The sequence below is a fragment of the Salminus brasiliensis genome, chromosome 1, assembly GCF_030463535.1.
Source record: "Salminus brasiliensis chromosome 1, fSalBra1.hap2, whole genome shotgun sequence".
NCBI lineage: Eukaryota > Metazoa > Chordata > Actinopteri > Characiformes > Bryconidae > Salminus > Salminus brasiliensis.
Window position 1 is genome coordinate 71,100,025 of NC_132878.1, and position 16,385 is coordinate 71,116,409.

General features: G+C 39.9%; 1 protein-coding gene across 4 annotated transcripts in view; it reads right to left on the bottom strand.

The window, feature by feature from the left end:
• eya1 (EYA transcriptional coactivator and phosphatase 1) overlaps positions 1 to 16,385 on the bottom strand; it is a 57,292-nt gene that overhangs the window by 28,649 nt on the left and 12,258 nt on the right. For all 4 annotated transcript variants that reach the window (XM_072657156.1, XM_072657178.1, XM_072657164.1 and 1 more), the window contains 6 exons: positions 14,882 to 14,959; positions 12,596 to 12,662; positions 12,094 to 12,242; positions 9,560 to 9,682; positions 3,030 to 3,112; positions 1,834 to 2,020 (listed from right to left, as the gene is read on the bottom strand). In XM_072657156.1, coding sequence (XP_072513257.1) covers positions 1,834 to 2,020; positions 3,030 to 3,112; positions 9,560 to 9,682; positions 12,094 to 12,242; positions 12,596 to 12,662; positions 14,882 to 14,959 — 687 coding nt within the window. The remainder of the gene's footprint in view (positions 1 to 1,833; positions 2,021 to 3,029; positions 3,113 to 9,559; positions 9,683 to 12,093; positions 12,243 to 12,595; positions 12,663 to 14,881; positions 14,960 to 16,385) is intronic.

Sequence of the window (16,385 nt, forward strand, 5' to 3'; positions counted from 1 at the left end):
TGCTGCTGTCCAACAATGAATGGCAATGTTTTCCATTCAAGTGTATGACCTCCAGAATAGTGCCGTGCATGCAGAAACAATAACACTGTTATACACTTCTAAAAGAAAGAGCTCTAGTTTTTAGACTGAATTAGTTTTGTGTTCAAAATTCACTTCACATTCAATCAACCTTTATTACTATTCAACATTTGCACCACAAGTTTAACTACTATTAAACTTTTGCACCAAAATCCTACCTGCAGTAAAATAATTGCACCAAAACTTTAGCACTAAAACTCTTTCAGTAAATCTTTTACTTTAACTACAATTGTGATCGCAAGGTCCCAGTTACACCCAAAGAGCAATTACTGAATAAATTAAACAAATAAATATAATAAAATATGGAAAAGTAGAGAAATTGAAAAAAGGTAGCAGCAATATGAATACAACTTTTGCACCAAAATATTTACTACTATTGAACTTTTGCACCACAATTTTAACTACTATTCAACTTTTGCACTAAAACTACAGTCCAGCTCCTCCACCGAAACCCTTTCTGTAGTAAAACATCAAAATAAAGGTTTTACTTCAAATGCTTGAAAGTGACACACACTCCTATTCAGACACTAACACTTGGATTCTTCCTACATTTTACACAGTCTGTTAGAGTTTTTCTTGGAAAACGTTCAGGTGAAGAAGTTTAGTTTTAGTTACGTGCCAGAGGACAATCTCTCTCTCATTCTCATAAGACCTAAAATGCCTGAAATTGCTTAAAAAAAAACATTAAGAACAGATGATCACTAAAACTGTGGTAATAGTCTGCTTGTGTGTGTGTGTGTGTGTGTGTGTGTGTGAGAGGGGGGTATGTAGACAGACTGCAGTTTTGAAACACAATACAATAAGAATATACAGTATAATCACACCTAAAACACTGCAGTAATCTTTTATTCTGCTGTTTTACTCTGAATTCCTCATCATTACTCCTAAAACATGGCCTGATCTGCCTGTTGAGCTTTTAGCAGTAGTTTGGTTTGGCAACAGCTGTAAACTGTTTAAACCATCTCTGGGCCAAAGGAGCTTCAATGTGTGACTTGGGTTGGAAGAGAAAACTGCAATGGTGCAGGTTTAGGTAGGGGTATGTCTTCTTGATTACATCACATTCTTTATTATTGAGGTGTTGCAAGAGTGACAAACAATAGAAAACTGCCATTAAATCTGCCAAAAATCTCTGGACTAAGGACGGATCAAAAAATGCATGCTGTTATTACTCCTGACAACAACACTGATGTTTATTGCCACATGAAGCATTAGATTTTATGAGGCCTGTTCTCTTCCTTTTACATACACTTGTCAAGCCATATCTGCACCCATTCTGCGCCTGCACCCATGCATGCTGCTGTGCCTGTTGCTTTAATCTTTTTCCATAGGACACCATGATCCGCAACAATGCTTGCTGCATTTATTTGAAGAATTCTAACAAAGCATTCACAGATTTGTATCTGTTAGTGCAAGAAATGCTCATTCTGAGAGAAAACACATGAATAGGAATATACGTCACATTTCTTTGCTATTTATCTTTTCTCTGATGGATTAAAAAAAAGCTCTTACTGATCCAAACTCATGCTCACTCAGGAAATACACAGCACATCCAACAAGAATGAGAACACCTCCATCTTTCATACAGCAATAAAAACATGGTAGGTCTTAGAAAGCGCTGAAAAAAGACACTGATCTATTCTACACACTGATCTATTTTATTGTGTGCACAAAAAGGGCAGTGTATGCAAATTAGGCAAGGAACCAGTAGCAATGTGCTGGTATATGTGTTGTTTCATATATTGGTGAGCGTGGTACCTGCGGACTGGTCGGTGAGCGCTTGACTGGTGATGCCGGACGGCGGCTCCTGCAGGGTGTAGGTGGCAGTGGTGGACGGTGTGGTGGGGCTGGTGTTGTTGCTGGTCATGTAGGGTGATGTGTAAGGGCTGCTGTTGTAATACTGCGCATACTGGCCCTGTCCAAATGCCGGGTAGGAGGGGTAGTCCTGCACCAAAAAAAACATCCTGGATCGTCAGAAACTCATATAGGGTGTATGATTTCACTGGATAAAATTATCTGAAAAATGTACATAATTAAAAAATGACATGAATAAAATATGTTATGTCAACACAACTGCTCTCTCCAAGGTTTATATTCTGAGTGAGAATTGTTATTCATTTAAATTCAAATTAAACATCATCCTACCGAGGGTTACTATGTATGTGCACTCTTGTATATAAAAAAAATTATATTATATTTTAGATTTTTCCTGTGATTTTCATGCTAATTTTGCTGTTTTCAAGCATGTTACTTACCCCAGCTTTACTGTTAGTACTGCGTTTTCCAAAAGCATGCCCAAGGAATAACTTACTGTTCACCATGACCTCCATCATCATAGCTTTATCCTCTTATTTAAAAATATCATTTTCAGAAAAATATAAATTTTAATATTAAGAGCATTGATTTACTCTATTAGTAATGCATGCAATCAAACTATCCTACCTGCACTTCTGCTGGGATCATTTTCTAATATGCTGCTTTTATCCTATAGGAATATTCTTCATTTACATCCTACTTTTATTTTGTTTTAGGCAGCTGTACCTGGCTCCAAAAACGTAAAGGCCAACACGTGTCTCCAGAGGGCTACATCTGGAGACCGTGATCTGTCTTCTCTTCTCTTTTCCCCGCTCTTCTCTGCTCGTGGCATAACTCATACTGTATGTGTGAAGAGCGAGAGGTAATCCATGTCTACAGCGGTCAGGACACTTGGAGTGATTCATATCATGTGGGGTAATACACACAAGTGTACACATGTCCTCCTCTAAGGGCTTCCAGAAACCCAGAGGAGAGTCCAGCAGGTATCAGACGGCTGTGTGTGAGTGTGTGTGTGTGTGTGTGTGTGTGTGTGTGTGTGTGTGTGTAGGCTACAGTTAAAAACCGGAGGAAATACAGTTTACAGTTTACGTTGTTTATGGACGAGATAACCCAAAGTAAGAAAATGAGATTAGGGCTACCTGTTGTGTGCTATTGAATCCAGTGGAGTTTGTGAGCGAGTTGCTTCCTGTGTACAGTCCGGACGTTGTTGTAAAACTGCCTCCTGGGAGAAAAGAAACATAACTGTGAGTTGACGCGTGCAAATGCAGCGCAGCATGATGCACACATACTGAAGCACATGTAAAGTCGGTGATATCATACAGTCGTATCCAAAAATGTGTTCCAAGTGTGCATAAGCCAACAAATCTCCTACAGGACTTCAATCTAAATAGTTTCTGCACAGTTTGGACAAAAAACGCTTTACGTATATTTATCCAAAACCCATCAGTGACGCGACCCTGTGTTTTCTTTGGGGACTACTTTTGCAGCACAATGCTCTGTATGTATCCCTCCACCACTGTAATGTTTTAACCCAACACCAGACAGCATATTCTTAATCATTTGGTGTAACATCTTTCTGTGAGTGAACAATTCTGACTGGCTGAATGGAGCATTTCACCCCAAACCACTCATATTCATTTATTGATTTTTACCTAACCATTTAATTCTGAACAATGGTTTAAAATCTGCCTCAAGAACCAAAAGCAGTTGTAGAAATTGTGTAATGTTGCAAGGACATTAAGAGTACAGCTTCCAACAGTGGAACAGGCTACACTACATGCACGTATAGTCTTGAATGAAGCATGTCTGCATTAGAAAGACATCAAACAGCATTACAGATGGACGTGACAGACAGGAAATGATTCCTGGGGTGAAGTGGAGGTGAAACCCTGTGTATAAACCCGCTCCACAGCCAAAGCGCTCGCAGGTAAAATGGGGGCATGAAGGGTGTTTGCGGTTTAAGGGAGATGAATAACAGCGGCTTTATCTCTCCTCTGTCCTTATCAGGGATTTCATCTGGGCTGATGGTTAGGAAGAAAAGGGGCTGGTGGGTGGAAAGGAGGGGGGCATACGGGGAGGGGGGGGGGGTGTTTTATCCATTGCTATCTCCACAATGGCTGAAACAGTGCCACTGTTGTGTGTAAACCACTGAAGGGTGGTGAAGGAGGGGCGGATTCAGCCTAATTTCCTGCCCCCAAATGATATACATGTCCATCTTCACTGCTCAAAAGAAGCACCTCCAGGCTGATGAAATCTCTTCCAGGCTCTGGATCATAGAGGTAGCACGACTCAGAATCTAATTCCCACAGTCCCACAGGTTTGGTGTTTCAGTGGTTTTACACCAGAGCTGAACGACTAACATAGCTAACAAGTATCAGAAGCTTATACCCCACTGATTAGCATGGCAGTTATGATGCTAATGCAGCTGCCAGGTAATAAAAGCTAAAACCCTACCAATTTAGCAATGTTGTTTTTAATTGGCTCTGTCTTTGGGAGGTCACAGGTTTTGATCCTCGACTACGCAACATCCATCCGTGACTGGGATTGCCAGAAAGCATAACTGGCCTCACACTCTCTGGGTGGGTAGGTGGCCCTCCCTCTCCCCCATCACTGCTTGCCAGTGGGGGCGTCTGTTGGCTGATGTAACAGAATGAGCAGTTAGCGTTGTCCTTGGAACGTGTTAAGCTTCAGTGGTGTTTGAAAAAATGAAGCACAGGCCAGATTTCTAAACCTGAGGGTTTCGAGCAGTTGTGTGTTTTCCAGCACTATATAACACAACAGTTGGTCAATGAGATGTTGACTGAGCATGGATTCAGTCTGAGAGAGTGTGTGATTGCATTCAGAGCGCTGTTAAGCTAGCTAAGGTTTTAAGTCAGGCCCAGTAGGTTAAAACCGTTTACGTTTTGACTTCCTAGGCATTCTGAAGGCCCTGCGATGCGATGGAATGCTACATCTGAGCACATGCTTGCTGTTCGGGCACGGTGTTAGGCTAAGCTGATATGCTAAACACAGCAAGGCTTAGAGTAGAGCTTTGAAATGATTAACAAACTGAAAATAAGAGCTTACTGAAAACATATAACGAGTCTCGCTAACATTTCCATTTCAGCGATGTGTCACCGTGAAAGTATTTTCCCAGAAGTTTGTTCCCGCTTTGGTTGGTTAACTAATATCAACAGCCTCTAAGCTAATGAACAGCTGCACTCTCTCTCGCTCTCTCTCTTTCTTTCTCTCTCTCGCTCTCTCTCTTTTCTTCATAAAGTCTGCCAGGTCTACTTCACAGGCGCCCAGAGCGCTAACCGGCCCCTCCATGAGAAACGCACAAGAGATTAATTTACTGAGCTTAAATAAAAGAGAGTAATTACACCTTTGTTCAGGGAAACAAACAGAAGGAGAGTCTTTCATCCTGTGGTCATCAGCGAGTGCTCCCACCGTTCCCCCACCCTCTCAGCCCACCTCCCTTTCCGAAACCGTAACAAACGCGAAGCAGCTTTGCTAGCATGCCAGTGTGTGGCCCAGTGCGCCAGTACGGCCGCTTTAATGACCCTGCACAAATCCCATGATTAAAGAGACCTCTTATTTACCAGATCATACCGGACGTCTCAACAATAACGCGTGGTCAAACGCCTCTGCTTTGTCTCTCTCTGTGTTTCTTTGTTAATGTGCTAAAGAAGGTCAAGGGGCAAAGAAAACGTGCTCACATAAAGAGCAACACATCAAACTCCCATTGCACACCAAATTAGCTAAACCTACAGTTCAAAAAGTCATAAAAGCAGGGGGCTGCGAGACGGCCGTTGACTCTGGAAAGAGCGCGGAGCCACATGAAAGCCCAGCGAGACCCCCTCCTGTCCATGAAGAATGACTCCATGCTGGGGAAAGGCCTGGTCATTCCCTGGGGCCACAAAAAAAAGAAAAAGAATCCCCCTGCTCTGTCGTGCTCCACTTAGTTCACTCAGGACGAGACACCGACTCTCCAATTGCGAGTCCATTTGCTGTGCTTGATCAGTCTTCTTGCCATGGGCTACGTCTATCATCAGCGCACAATATTTGTAGCAGAAGTTTCGTACGTCTCTCCGGGGAGCAGGCGATCAAGTCCAGATGGACTTTTTTTTGTTGTTTTTTTTTTTTTCCTGCTAACCCTTCACGTTGTGTGAGGAGTACAGGCCTGTTGCTACACCGTTGCCATCATCCTGAATTAAAATCACTCAGTCCTACTTTTTAGACTCTTTTGTGTACTCTGTAAAAGTGTTGCATTACTAAGCAGCTTTATATTTTTGGTGCTTGAATCATTTACAGTTAGCAGTTAAGTGTATGTGTGTGTGTGTTTAATACATAACTCTGAATGCTGCACATGCATATGTAATAATTACAATATATGTTAAACTCTTGACTCCTCCAAAAGGAGAGCCAGGCATGTCCTGTTCCCTCACACTTCTCAATCACAGCAGTATAACAGAGTGGAATGCTGCTGGATATGAGAACGCAGAGCAAAAGCATTAATCTAATAGTATTCCCTTGGACAGCTGCAGGCTGGCCACACTGAGGGTGTCTGACACTGGGGTAGGTATCGAATGGATGTGGGGGTTGGGATCAAGTCATGACCATTGTGTCCAGGACTTTTCGTCTACAGCAGCAGTTGGTCCAGCCCTGGTCAGTCCTATAGCAGTGCTCCAAATGATCCTAACTAAGTCCTGCTGTAGTTTCTTATGAATGGTTTCTGACTGGTAGTTTTACTGAAACAGGTGGAGAAACTGAATGGAAAGTTGGCTGTAAACTTTTACATCCGTGTCTGTAAGTAAAAGAGGAGATCGTTTATGATAATCTGAGCCTGTCGGAAAGTTTCTGTTGACTCGCTTTGCAGAAACAAAAACTTCCTTTGTAATTTTGCGAAAAATAAAACGAAAGAAATCAGGTGTACACATCATTTCATCATGTAGGGGTTAGCAGGTTTCACAGGCACATTTGGGCATGAAAAGAGATTCAACCTGTGCTGGACTAAAGCCTTTCAGAGACCAGAGCTCAGCACTCTTCCTCTGCCAGATCGATACAGGGCTGAGAGCTAAACGGAGATGACCAGTCTGGCTGGTTAATGGTCATCTGTCATTTGTGCAGTCAGTGGCTAATGTGTTTATCGGTGAGTGTGTGTGTGTGTAGAGGGAGGGGGGGACTGTCAGGCGCCTAGAGTAAATCAAACTGACCCATTCCAACTCTAACTAAGCAGCACTGCACGGACAAACACTCGCTAAACATGGTGCAATAAAATCACAGGTAAATGTCCTGAATATTCTGAACAGATCCCAAAATTATTATTTTTTTTAATACAATATATTAACTACAGTTAAATGACACATTAGTACATGCTACGTTTTCTGTTTTCTTTCCCCCAATATGTGAAATTAGGGCAAACATAGGGTGATTATGCTTAAGAATAAGCATGTCTCTGTTCAGAATGTGACTTATTTTTATGTGACCTCTTTTGAATAAGACTATATATGCATGTCTGAATAAATCACATGGAATAATGACCAGCATAGGGTACATTTTTTTCTGGTATGATGAAGCTGGCTGATCGGTAGGACCAAATTGGTATAGTTACACATTTAGTCCAGCTTGGCCAAAGTGTACAGCTGTACACTGACATTTTACATGGAACTACAATGTAACTACTAACCTGTAATATGACACTATAAGTGTACCTTGATAGCTGTAACAGCTTATGTTCTCTTACGAAGTACAACATAAGTGTGGGTAATTAGATTTGTGTGAACTACATTATACCTAAAGTATGAGAGTAATTACAGTCTACATGTAGGATTTAGCTTGCTGTAGTAGTGTGTAGAGAGTCCAAGCAAGGCCTAGAACTGTCCTGTAAAGTGGTAGTGTGTATAATTACTCTCACACTGTAGGCCTACTGTTCCTTGGGCAAGCAGTTATTATACAAATGCAATTACCCTCACTCTACTGCATCAAACCTATCGAGCTCCAGTGGAGTTGTGTTAGTGGTAGTTTTTAAAAAGATACGGTGGAGCTTCTTCCAAGCTAGTGGGGGAACTGGAAATGAGTAAAAATGTTGAATAAGTAAAAAAAAAAGTAGTAAACAAGTGCATTTAAATAAGCTATACCTCTGTAATCCACCTGTAACCTGAATGTATGCAACTCACAGGTGCATGGGTTTTTCATGTGTAACTACACAGTTATTACAGATGTTTAATATGACCCAGGATTTGATGTCATCTCAATGTATTCAAAACACATCTAAGAAATAAACTGATGAAATAAATGATCTCTGACCAAACCCTTGACAATCCACCACACAAACCTGCCACACTCACCAGCAACAGCAGAGTCTATTAAACTAAGCGGGGGAAAAAGAGAAGAGAAGCGTCCACATCTGCCGCTGTGCCGCGTTATTTATTGTGAGATGCTCTGGAGAGTTTTCAAAAACATGTGGAGATGTTTCTACTGTCACACATTATTTGGCACCACCACTAACTGTGTGTGTCTGTTTGTGTGTGTGTGTGTGAGAGTCCAGAAGAGAAGTGCTTCAGGCAAAGAAAGTGGGAGAAAGAGAGAGAGAGAGAGAGAGAGAGAGAGAGTCCCTAACAAACACTGGGTGGCAGGCAGTCTGCCTGGCTTTCTCTCAGATCCCTGAAGGAGTATGTAACTTCCAAGAGAGCCTGGTGTTCCCTCTTAAACAAACACACTTAAGAACATCCATGGCCAAGCACTGAGCCAAGCAGTGGAAAAAAAGAGACTGGTCTATCCCTAAATAGTAAAAGCAGCTATTTTTTCCATCTGTGTTGATTTCTCTGAAAGTCTCTAGAAAAAAAGTCTGGCTATGTGCCCATTAATTGGCTGCCATCTTTAAAGGGGCCCAGAGAGAAAGCACAGCTTAAATTGGAAGAAGAAGAAGAAGAAAAAGAAGGAGAAAAATAAGAAGGTAAAGTAGAAGGGAATGGGGAAGAAGATGTAAAAGAAGAAGAAGGGAATGGGGAAAAAGAACAACAAGACAAAGGAGAGAATGATAAGAAGGAGAAGAGGAAGGTGAAGAAGAAGAAATAAAAAAAGAAGGAGATGGTTTCTCTTAATATTATTTCCTCATGCTCTTAAGAAGATTTTCCTCCTGAGTCTATGTTTCTCTCAGGGGTTGTTTCTCATGTTCTTATGGGCATTATTTCCATTTCACTCCAGGTTCCTCTCTGATTTGTTTAGTGTCTAAGTAAAACAGCTGAAATGTGTTGGAATTTACATTGAAAAAAAAAACATAGACATCCTTAATCTGTACTTGGACCAACATAGACACTATCCTTTAACAATGACAGCTCTATATAGAAAGCAGTATACGAATCATTTGTATGTATAATAGAAGAAGCTGTTATTTTGAAACAGAAGCAGTAAAAAAGAAGGAAGAGGAGAAGCTACAGAGAAAGAAGAGATGAGAAGGAGGAAGCAGAAGAAGATGAAGACTGTACTACCAGTTTCACTGCATAGGTGTGATTTCAGTCGGATTTGTGGGAAGCTGCTTGGTTTACCGTTGTGCCCTCCCTGTGGCAAACTGGACTCTCACTGCTGTATCTCACACCTCTGGTGCGTCTGTCAAAAAGGCTGTAAATCTAAAAAAAAAGAAGAAGCTGCAGAAGAAGAAACTGTAGAAGACTAATAAGACCCTTACCTTGCATTTGGTAGCTGTAGGGTGCCTGTCCCGTCTGCGGCGTGGAGAAGCTGGAGCTGTAGCTCAGGAAGCCGCTTTGGCCCGGAGACTGGGCCTGGCTCAGCCCGCTTTCTGTCTTGATGCCTGCCCACAATGGACCTAAATCAGTTAGTGACATCATAGCCGTGATGCACTGTCCTCAGTGTCGCTTCCTCCACAACAAACAACACCAACATCTGGTCGATTTACAGGGCCATGGTTCAAGCTAGCAGTGAAACATGTGGAGAAACACCCTAAAAGCTGAGAAGCTTTGCATTAACCCTGAAGCTACAGTTACAACAAACGCCAAGTCTTGAATTTTACAGAAATGATTAAACGCATAGTTCTTTGAAACAAGCAGAGAATTTATAACAATAATATTAGTAATAATAAGTATTATTATATTGTAATAATCATTGTATAATTAAGAATTTATTATAAAGCTGCCAGAAATTTTTCAGTTTCCATTTTTTCACACTGCCATAAGGCACAAGGCTCTACTCAGAAACATCCAATGGGTGTTAGAGTTTACAACTGATGTTTTTTAGTAAAGAACTTGTTCTTCAAATACAAGTGAGGAAGTGAGGTCAGGGTGTTGGATGATCACCACCCCACCTCGGCCCCATCTCCCCAACTTATCCCAAAAGTATTGAATAAAGCTTAATCATTCAATGACTGGGATTAATAATAAAAGTATATAAATATATTTAACTAGTGACTAATAAGGGTTAACTGGGATTGCTTGCAGTGCTGAAAGTGGAACAATAAAGACCCCTCCACACCTTTTTGGTCTTAGTTGAGGTGGAACGTTCTTGTGATTAGATTGAATCAGGCCCGGTGCAGGTTTATAGTTTGCTTCCACTCAAACAAACATCTAAATTCTTCAGCATGTTTCAGATAATTTGGCTCTAAACTGCTTTATTTCTCAGCATACTTTCAGCACTTTTTAAGTTCGGTCAATCCCAAGATCCAACAAGAAAACCTGTACAGCCTGTGTTCGGCACTCTCTGTGGCTGTGTGAACTGTTTTTGTTTTGGTATCCTTTCGTCTAATCTTTGACATCTGTCTGACCAGCACAAAAGGAGAAACACGTTAGCAAGGATCATGGGCTGGCAGGTGAAAAACAAGACCTCAGCACAGTTCTTCACAGTTTAGGAACTACGGTTTCCTACCCGGAACACAAATCTCAGCAATTGGTTGTGAACAAACTGGAACGAGGAGCAAATGTCAGCGTGAGTTTAGTCGAGTTTCTGACTAGAAGCAGTGGAATTTAGGACTGTGCACAAACCACAATTAAAAAAGAACGTCTCTGGAAAATTCACAGCCCTGTGTAATGCAGTAATTTCATGTGCAGTTCTTAGACCAACCACTGGGGTCTTAGACCCCACCCTGTTACTATACCATTTCCTTTTAATGTCACTTATTCATCATTTGCAACACAAATGGTCTTCTGCAAACATACTACTATCATATAATCATGCCTTATGAGTTAGAGGACTAAAACAGTAAAGCATGATATATTTGTTGGATAGCATTCCAACAAACATGATGTAAGAGAAGCGAAACACTGTCAAATTATGATGAATGATAATGAATCTATCCAAAGTAGAAACAGGAAACATGTCAAACTCATCAAGCTTCAGCTCATTGACTTCTAGATTGTGGTTCTGCTTTCTTTCACATTTCACAGCTGCACTGTTTTGGACTCCTTTCTCCGTAACCCCTCAAAGACTCTGAATCGTTCACATACTATTAGGATACAGAAGAATTCAGAGAATATACAGAATTATTAGTGAATAATAGTGACATAATGAATAATGAATAATTCTGAGACTTTAACCATTCATAGTACATTCATAGAATCATTCATATTAGATACTGACTAATTCATAGTAGACATTGAATCATTCTTAATACATATTGGATACTGGATTCATAGTACAAAGATTCACACTGGATAATGAATATTATAATAATGACTTTTTAAAATAGTACAGAACCGCAATGTTTATTTATATAACCAGCCAACCAATACTGTTCCGGTGCTGTAACTGTGGTGTTGTAACTACAGTCATCCTGAAGTTTTCTATGTGTGGTATTATACTTATGGATGTTATTTTGTCTTAAAATTCATCAGTTTAGCTTAAATTTGTCTGAAATAATTGACGTGGCAGCAAATAATTGAAGCTTTTTTAGGAGCAAATCTTCAAGCTTTTTTGATCAATATTATCAGCTCAACGATATATCAGCCAGGCTGTAATTCAAAACCCCATTTTTATTTTTTTTGGCTCCATAGACAATTATCAGTTCATTATCAGTGACAGATATAGATACTGTAAAAACTGTAGGACAGCAATATCAATCAATATATTAATCACTAAATAATCTATAGCATCTGGATTCTAAATCAAAGTACAGTTTTCTGTCTGGCTGTGTTCGAGTGAGAAGTACAGCCAAAACCAGTCTATGGATCTGAGATTAACAAAAGAAGCCTGAGGAGAGGCCAGCCTTCTTACCGTAGGCCGGAATACCGTAGTGCTGGCCTGGCTGAGGGTACGTGGCGTAGGCTGCGGCCTGCTGCATTCCTGTGGTGTACTGCGTCTGTCCATACGCAGCCATGTTCTGAGATGAAGGAGTCGGAAGAATATGAGGGTACGGTCGGCTGCTGGGGAAAAAAAGCATAACGTGCAAAAAATGAGGCGCATACTTTCAATCACTGACAAATTCTGTAAGATTCTGCCACTCGTAATGAAATAAATGCTGCTGTAACGAAGTCGAAAAAGAAGGGGGGAAAAAAAACGGAAAACAAAAAGGATGGTCCGGTTGATACACATTGTGAAAGAACAATAAATCAGGCAGGAAATTTTTGCAAGATAATAATTACAACAGATTTGAGGGAATGCGAGCTGCAGACATGAGTGAAAACAAGACGTGCAGATCTGGCAGCAGGATCTAATTAAAGGCCCGAGTGAAGCTGGATGCTGCTTATTTTTTAAAGAAAAATAAAAGTAGCCTTACTTGGAAGGGTAGATCTGTGGAGAGAACTGGTGCGTTTGTCTTGGGCTGAAGCCACTGCTTCCAATGGCTGCACAGAGTCAAAAAAGAAAAGAGGCAAGCACATATTTAAGCATTAAAAAATAAGATAAATATTGGTTCTCGCCAACGGAGCTGCTGGAATCCAGGGAAACAGTAATTACACCCAGTTACTCCATTTGTTTCACTAACTTTATTCCAGGTTAAGCAATAATGAGGGAAAATAATCAGGTGATGTTTTCTGCTGACTGCATGTAACACTTTAAAAGACAGTGTTCACGCACACACAGCAGTGGTCAGTAGTGACTTTAAAGAGGTGCTTACTGAGAAAGTGCCAGGTTTAATTACAGGTACATATTAAATCTTTCATTAAACATACACACAGTCTTTAATGACCGTGTGGAGGAGCATTCCACCACACACACACCACTGTGTGACATGACATCATATTGTAGCAATGTGGACTGATTTTTAAGTGTTATAAAATTGCATGGCAAATGTTTTGGTCAATAATAATAATAATTAAATAATAATAATAATAATAATGTTATGATAATGTTTTGTTTTAAGAAACATACTGGGGTTTATTAAGGCCTATGTTCAGTGAAGACATTTTTAATCCATTCTGCTTTACGCTTGATCCATAACAACCTGTATTGGTACAGTATTACAGGTCTGTTGTGAATGAATTAATAAACATCATTATTAATTAATATTACTAGTAATTATGCACCATTTAAAAAAATGCTTATTCCAGCAAGTGTCAAAAAGGCTGCCTCTGTAATTTTTTCATATTACTTCATTCCCTAGAGAGTGGTTAATTTGTTGTAATAAGCCTTTATAAATTCATGTCAGCTGTCATTTAAAATGCCCTATAGTAAAGAGTTACCAATAATCGCTTTAGGTTGTGAAGTGCGGGGTGATGTGGAGAAGCTGTACGAAACCGCTTGCTTTTAGCTCCTGTATTAACACTGAACACTTTTCCCCCTCACTTCAGCACCTGCCTCTACAAAGCCCTCCCCAGAGCTTGAAGGGGCTCTAACATTACTATATTTCATTAGTGCTGTCAGAGACACGCGTCAAGGCCATGATTTATGTGCGTCTAACATTAAGGTATCAAATACTGAGTCAAATGGTTGTAGGGAAATATGACAAATTAGCAGCAACGCTATACTCCACAGTGAGCACTTACATTTGCTTAGTAAGCGGTGTGAGGAGGCGCTAACACTTATCTAAACATGTTTGCTTAGCTTTGAAACTAATAGCATTCAGAAACTGAAGCTATTCCTGCGGCTCTGCTTAAAACAGTCATCCAGTCAAAACAGCTACACAGCATCAGAATTCCACACTGAACACCATCATGCGAATGATGTTAATTCACATATGTATATATGTGTAACACTGTAACATTTCTACATTATACATGTACATTATACAAGTACAGTGGCATGCCAAAGCCAAAATGGTCACAATTTCGGTTACTGTGAATAGCTAACTGAGCAAAGGATGACCTGATCTCCAAAAGGCCAAACGGAAAAGATGAAACTTTAGTATATTAGTGTATTATTTTTGTTTTGTACAAATTTAGAGTGAAAAAAGGAAATAAGTAGCATGCAAAAGTATTTAGGCATGTTTGTCAGTGCCATGGCTTGTTCACAATCATCGTTAAGAAAGGTCTGGTGATGCAAATGTGAAAGCTTTAAAAAAAATATATTAAAAATACTCTGACTCTCCTAATCTTGTTCAAACATTGGCTTCTCTAAGCAACTGCCTGGCACTCGATTAAGATAAGTGAATCTCACAGAGGACTATAAAAAGGTTATAAAAAGCTTCCCTTTTACTGCAAAAGTAAGATTGAGCAGACTCAAGTGTAGTGGTGCACTGTTCTACTGTGCAGCAACACTGTGACCTTCATTGAAAAGTCTCCAGAAGAAAACCTTTTCCCTCATCCTCAACACAAAATTCAGCTTCAGATGTTTTCCAGGGAACATCGACACAAGGCTGATGCTAAACATCACTGCAAAATCTGTGGATTGACCTTAAAAGAGAGCCCAAGTATCTCACAGAACTAGAAGCCTTTTGTAAGGACTTTCAGGTGGTGGTGACCTCGGATCCTTTTCCTTTCTTGTTATTTTGAAACTGCAAAAGACTTAACTTTTGGAAACTGGGTCATCTTTTAACAGTACCTACATGCAACAGTAATATTATATGACCTATATATATATATATATATATATATATGTGTGTGTGTGTGTGTGTGTGTTCATTTACCTGATCCTGAGAAGCTGTCTAATGAGCCGTCGGCTACAGAGGTGGTGATGTCACTGCTGCTCATTGGCTCTGTTTTAACTGGAAATGCAAAAGAGGACATAGACTTTTTAGAGAGAGAGAAAGAGAGAGAAAGAGAGAGAGAAAGAGAGGGAGAGAGAGAGAGAGAGAGAGAGAGAGAGAGAGAGAGAGAGAGAGAGAGAGAGAGAGAGAGAGCACACACCACATTCATCCACACAGCGTCTGTTTTAGCGTGCTTATTTCCCCAATTTAAGGGAATGCAGTACCAGAAACCACAAACACATGAAAATCCATGTGTTGGCGGGTTTCAGCGTAAGATCAACATTTACAGTGTTTCATAAGATCAGAAGCTGAATTATAAGAAAGTGAGACTACACTGTAATAACCTCATGACCACCTACTTCACCATCCACTACTGATTCATCAGCTCAATGACTCAATACTGAAGCTGATTTTGCATTTAGCATAAAGGACACACCACTGATTTATCAGTATATGTATTTATTCATTCATTACAATCTAGGGTATTCAGTTTAATTGATCAATAATAATCTATGAATTTCCCAGTTGATTATCAATCCAGCATGATTTATTAATAACATCTATCCCAGTTGATTATTAATTAAGTTTACTTTCTTGACTTATCAGTTTTTTATAATTTTAAAGAGTTGCTTTACTGATGGCTAGTTATTGATTAATCAGAGTATTATAAATTTGAGTGGCTTTAATGATGACAAGTTGTTTATTGCATGCCATTATACAAATCTGAGTCACTGTACTGATTAGGCTTTAGATTTATTACTTTATTATTTTGTTGCTCTAATAAATCTCAGTTATGGATTCATCCATTTGATTCATCAATTTGATTAATCACTTAGAAATTTGAATTGCTTTAAAGATGATTATTATTATGATGATTATTATTGTTCTTATTATATTGATTAGTTTTTTATATTACTACGTAGTAAATATTAATTATTGAATCAAGTAGATTGTATAAAAGTAGATCAAATATCATTGATCAGGTCAGTTCTTCTTTTCTTCACTATAGTTATCATTCAGCAAAAAAAGAGAGAATCACGGGCAGCAGTGTGTGTGTGTGTGTGGAATGCATGGACGTACGGTATAATTGAGTTGTCAAGGCTATGTAGTGTGTATAAAATAGTTATGAGTTTGACCCAACTGCTCAGTGTTACAGTGAGGTGATTTCACACAGAGAGGGAGAGAGAGAGAGGGAGAGGCAGAGAGAGGCTCTTTATGAAAGCAGAATTTTAGAGTGTGGGTATTTCAGCCATGCCCAGTGAAACCCCTCACACTCGACACGCCTCGGGCTCATTCATGTCGAACATGATTCAAACACGTGTCTCTACAGAGCGGATGGAAGACACACACACACACACACACACACACACACACCAACGCACTTCAGCTCTTTTCCCCTGTCTGAGTTAAAAAAAAGGGAAAACAGTAGTCCGGTTGCCCGGCT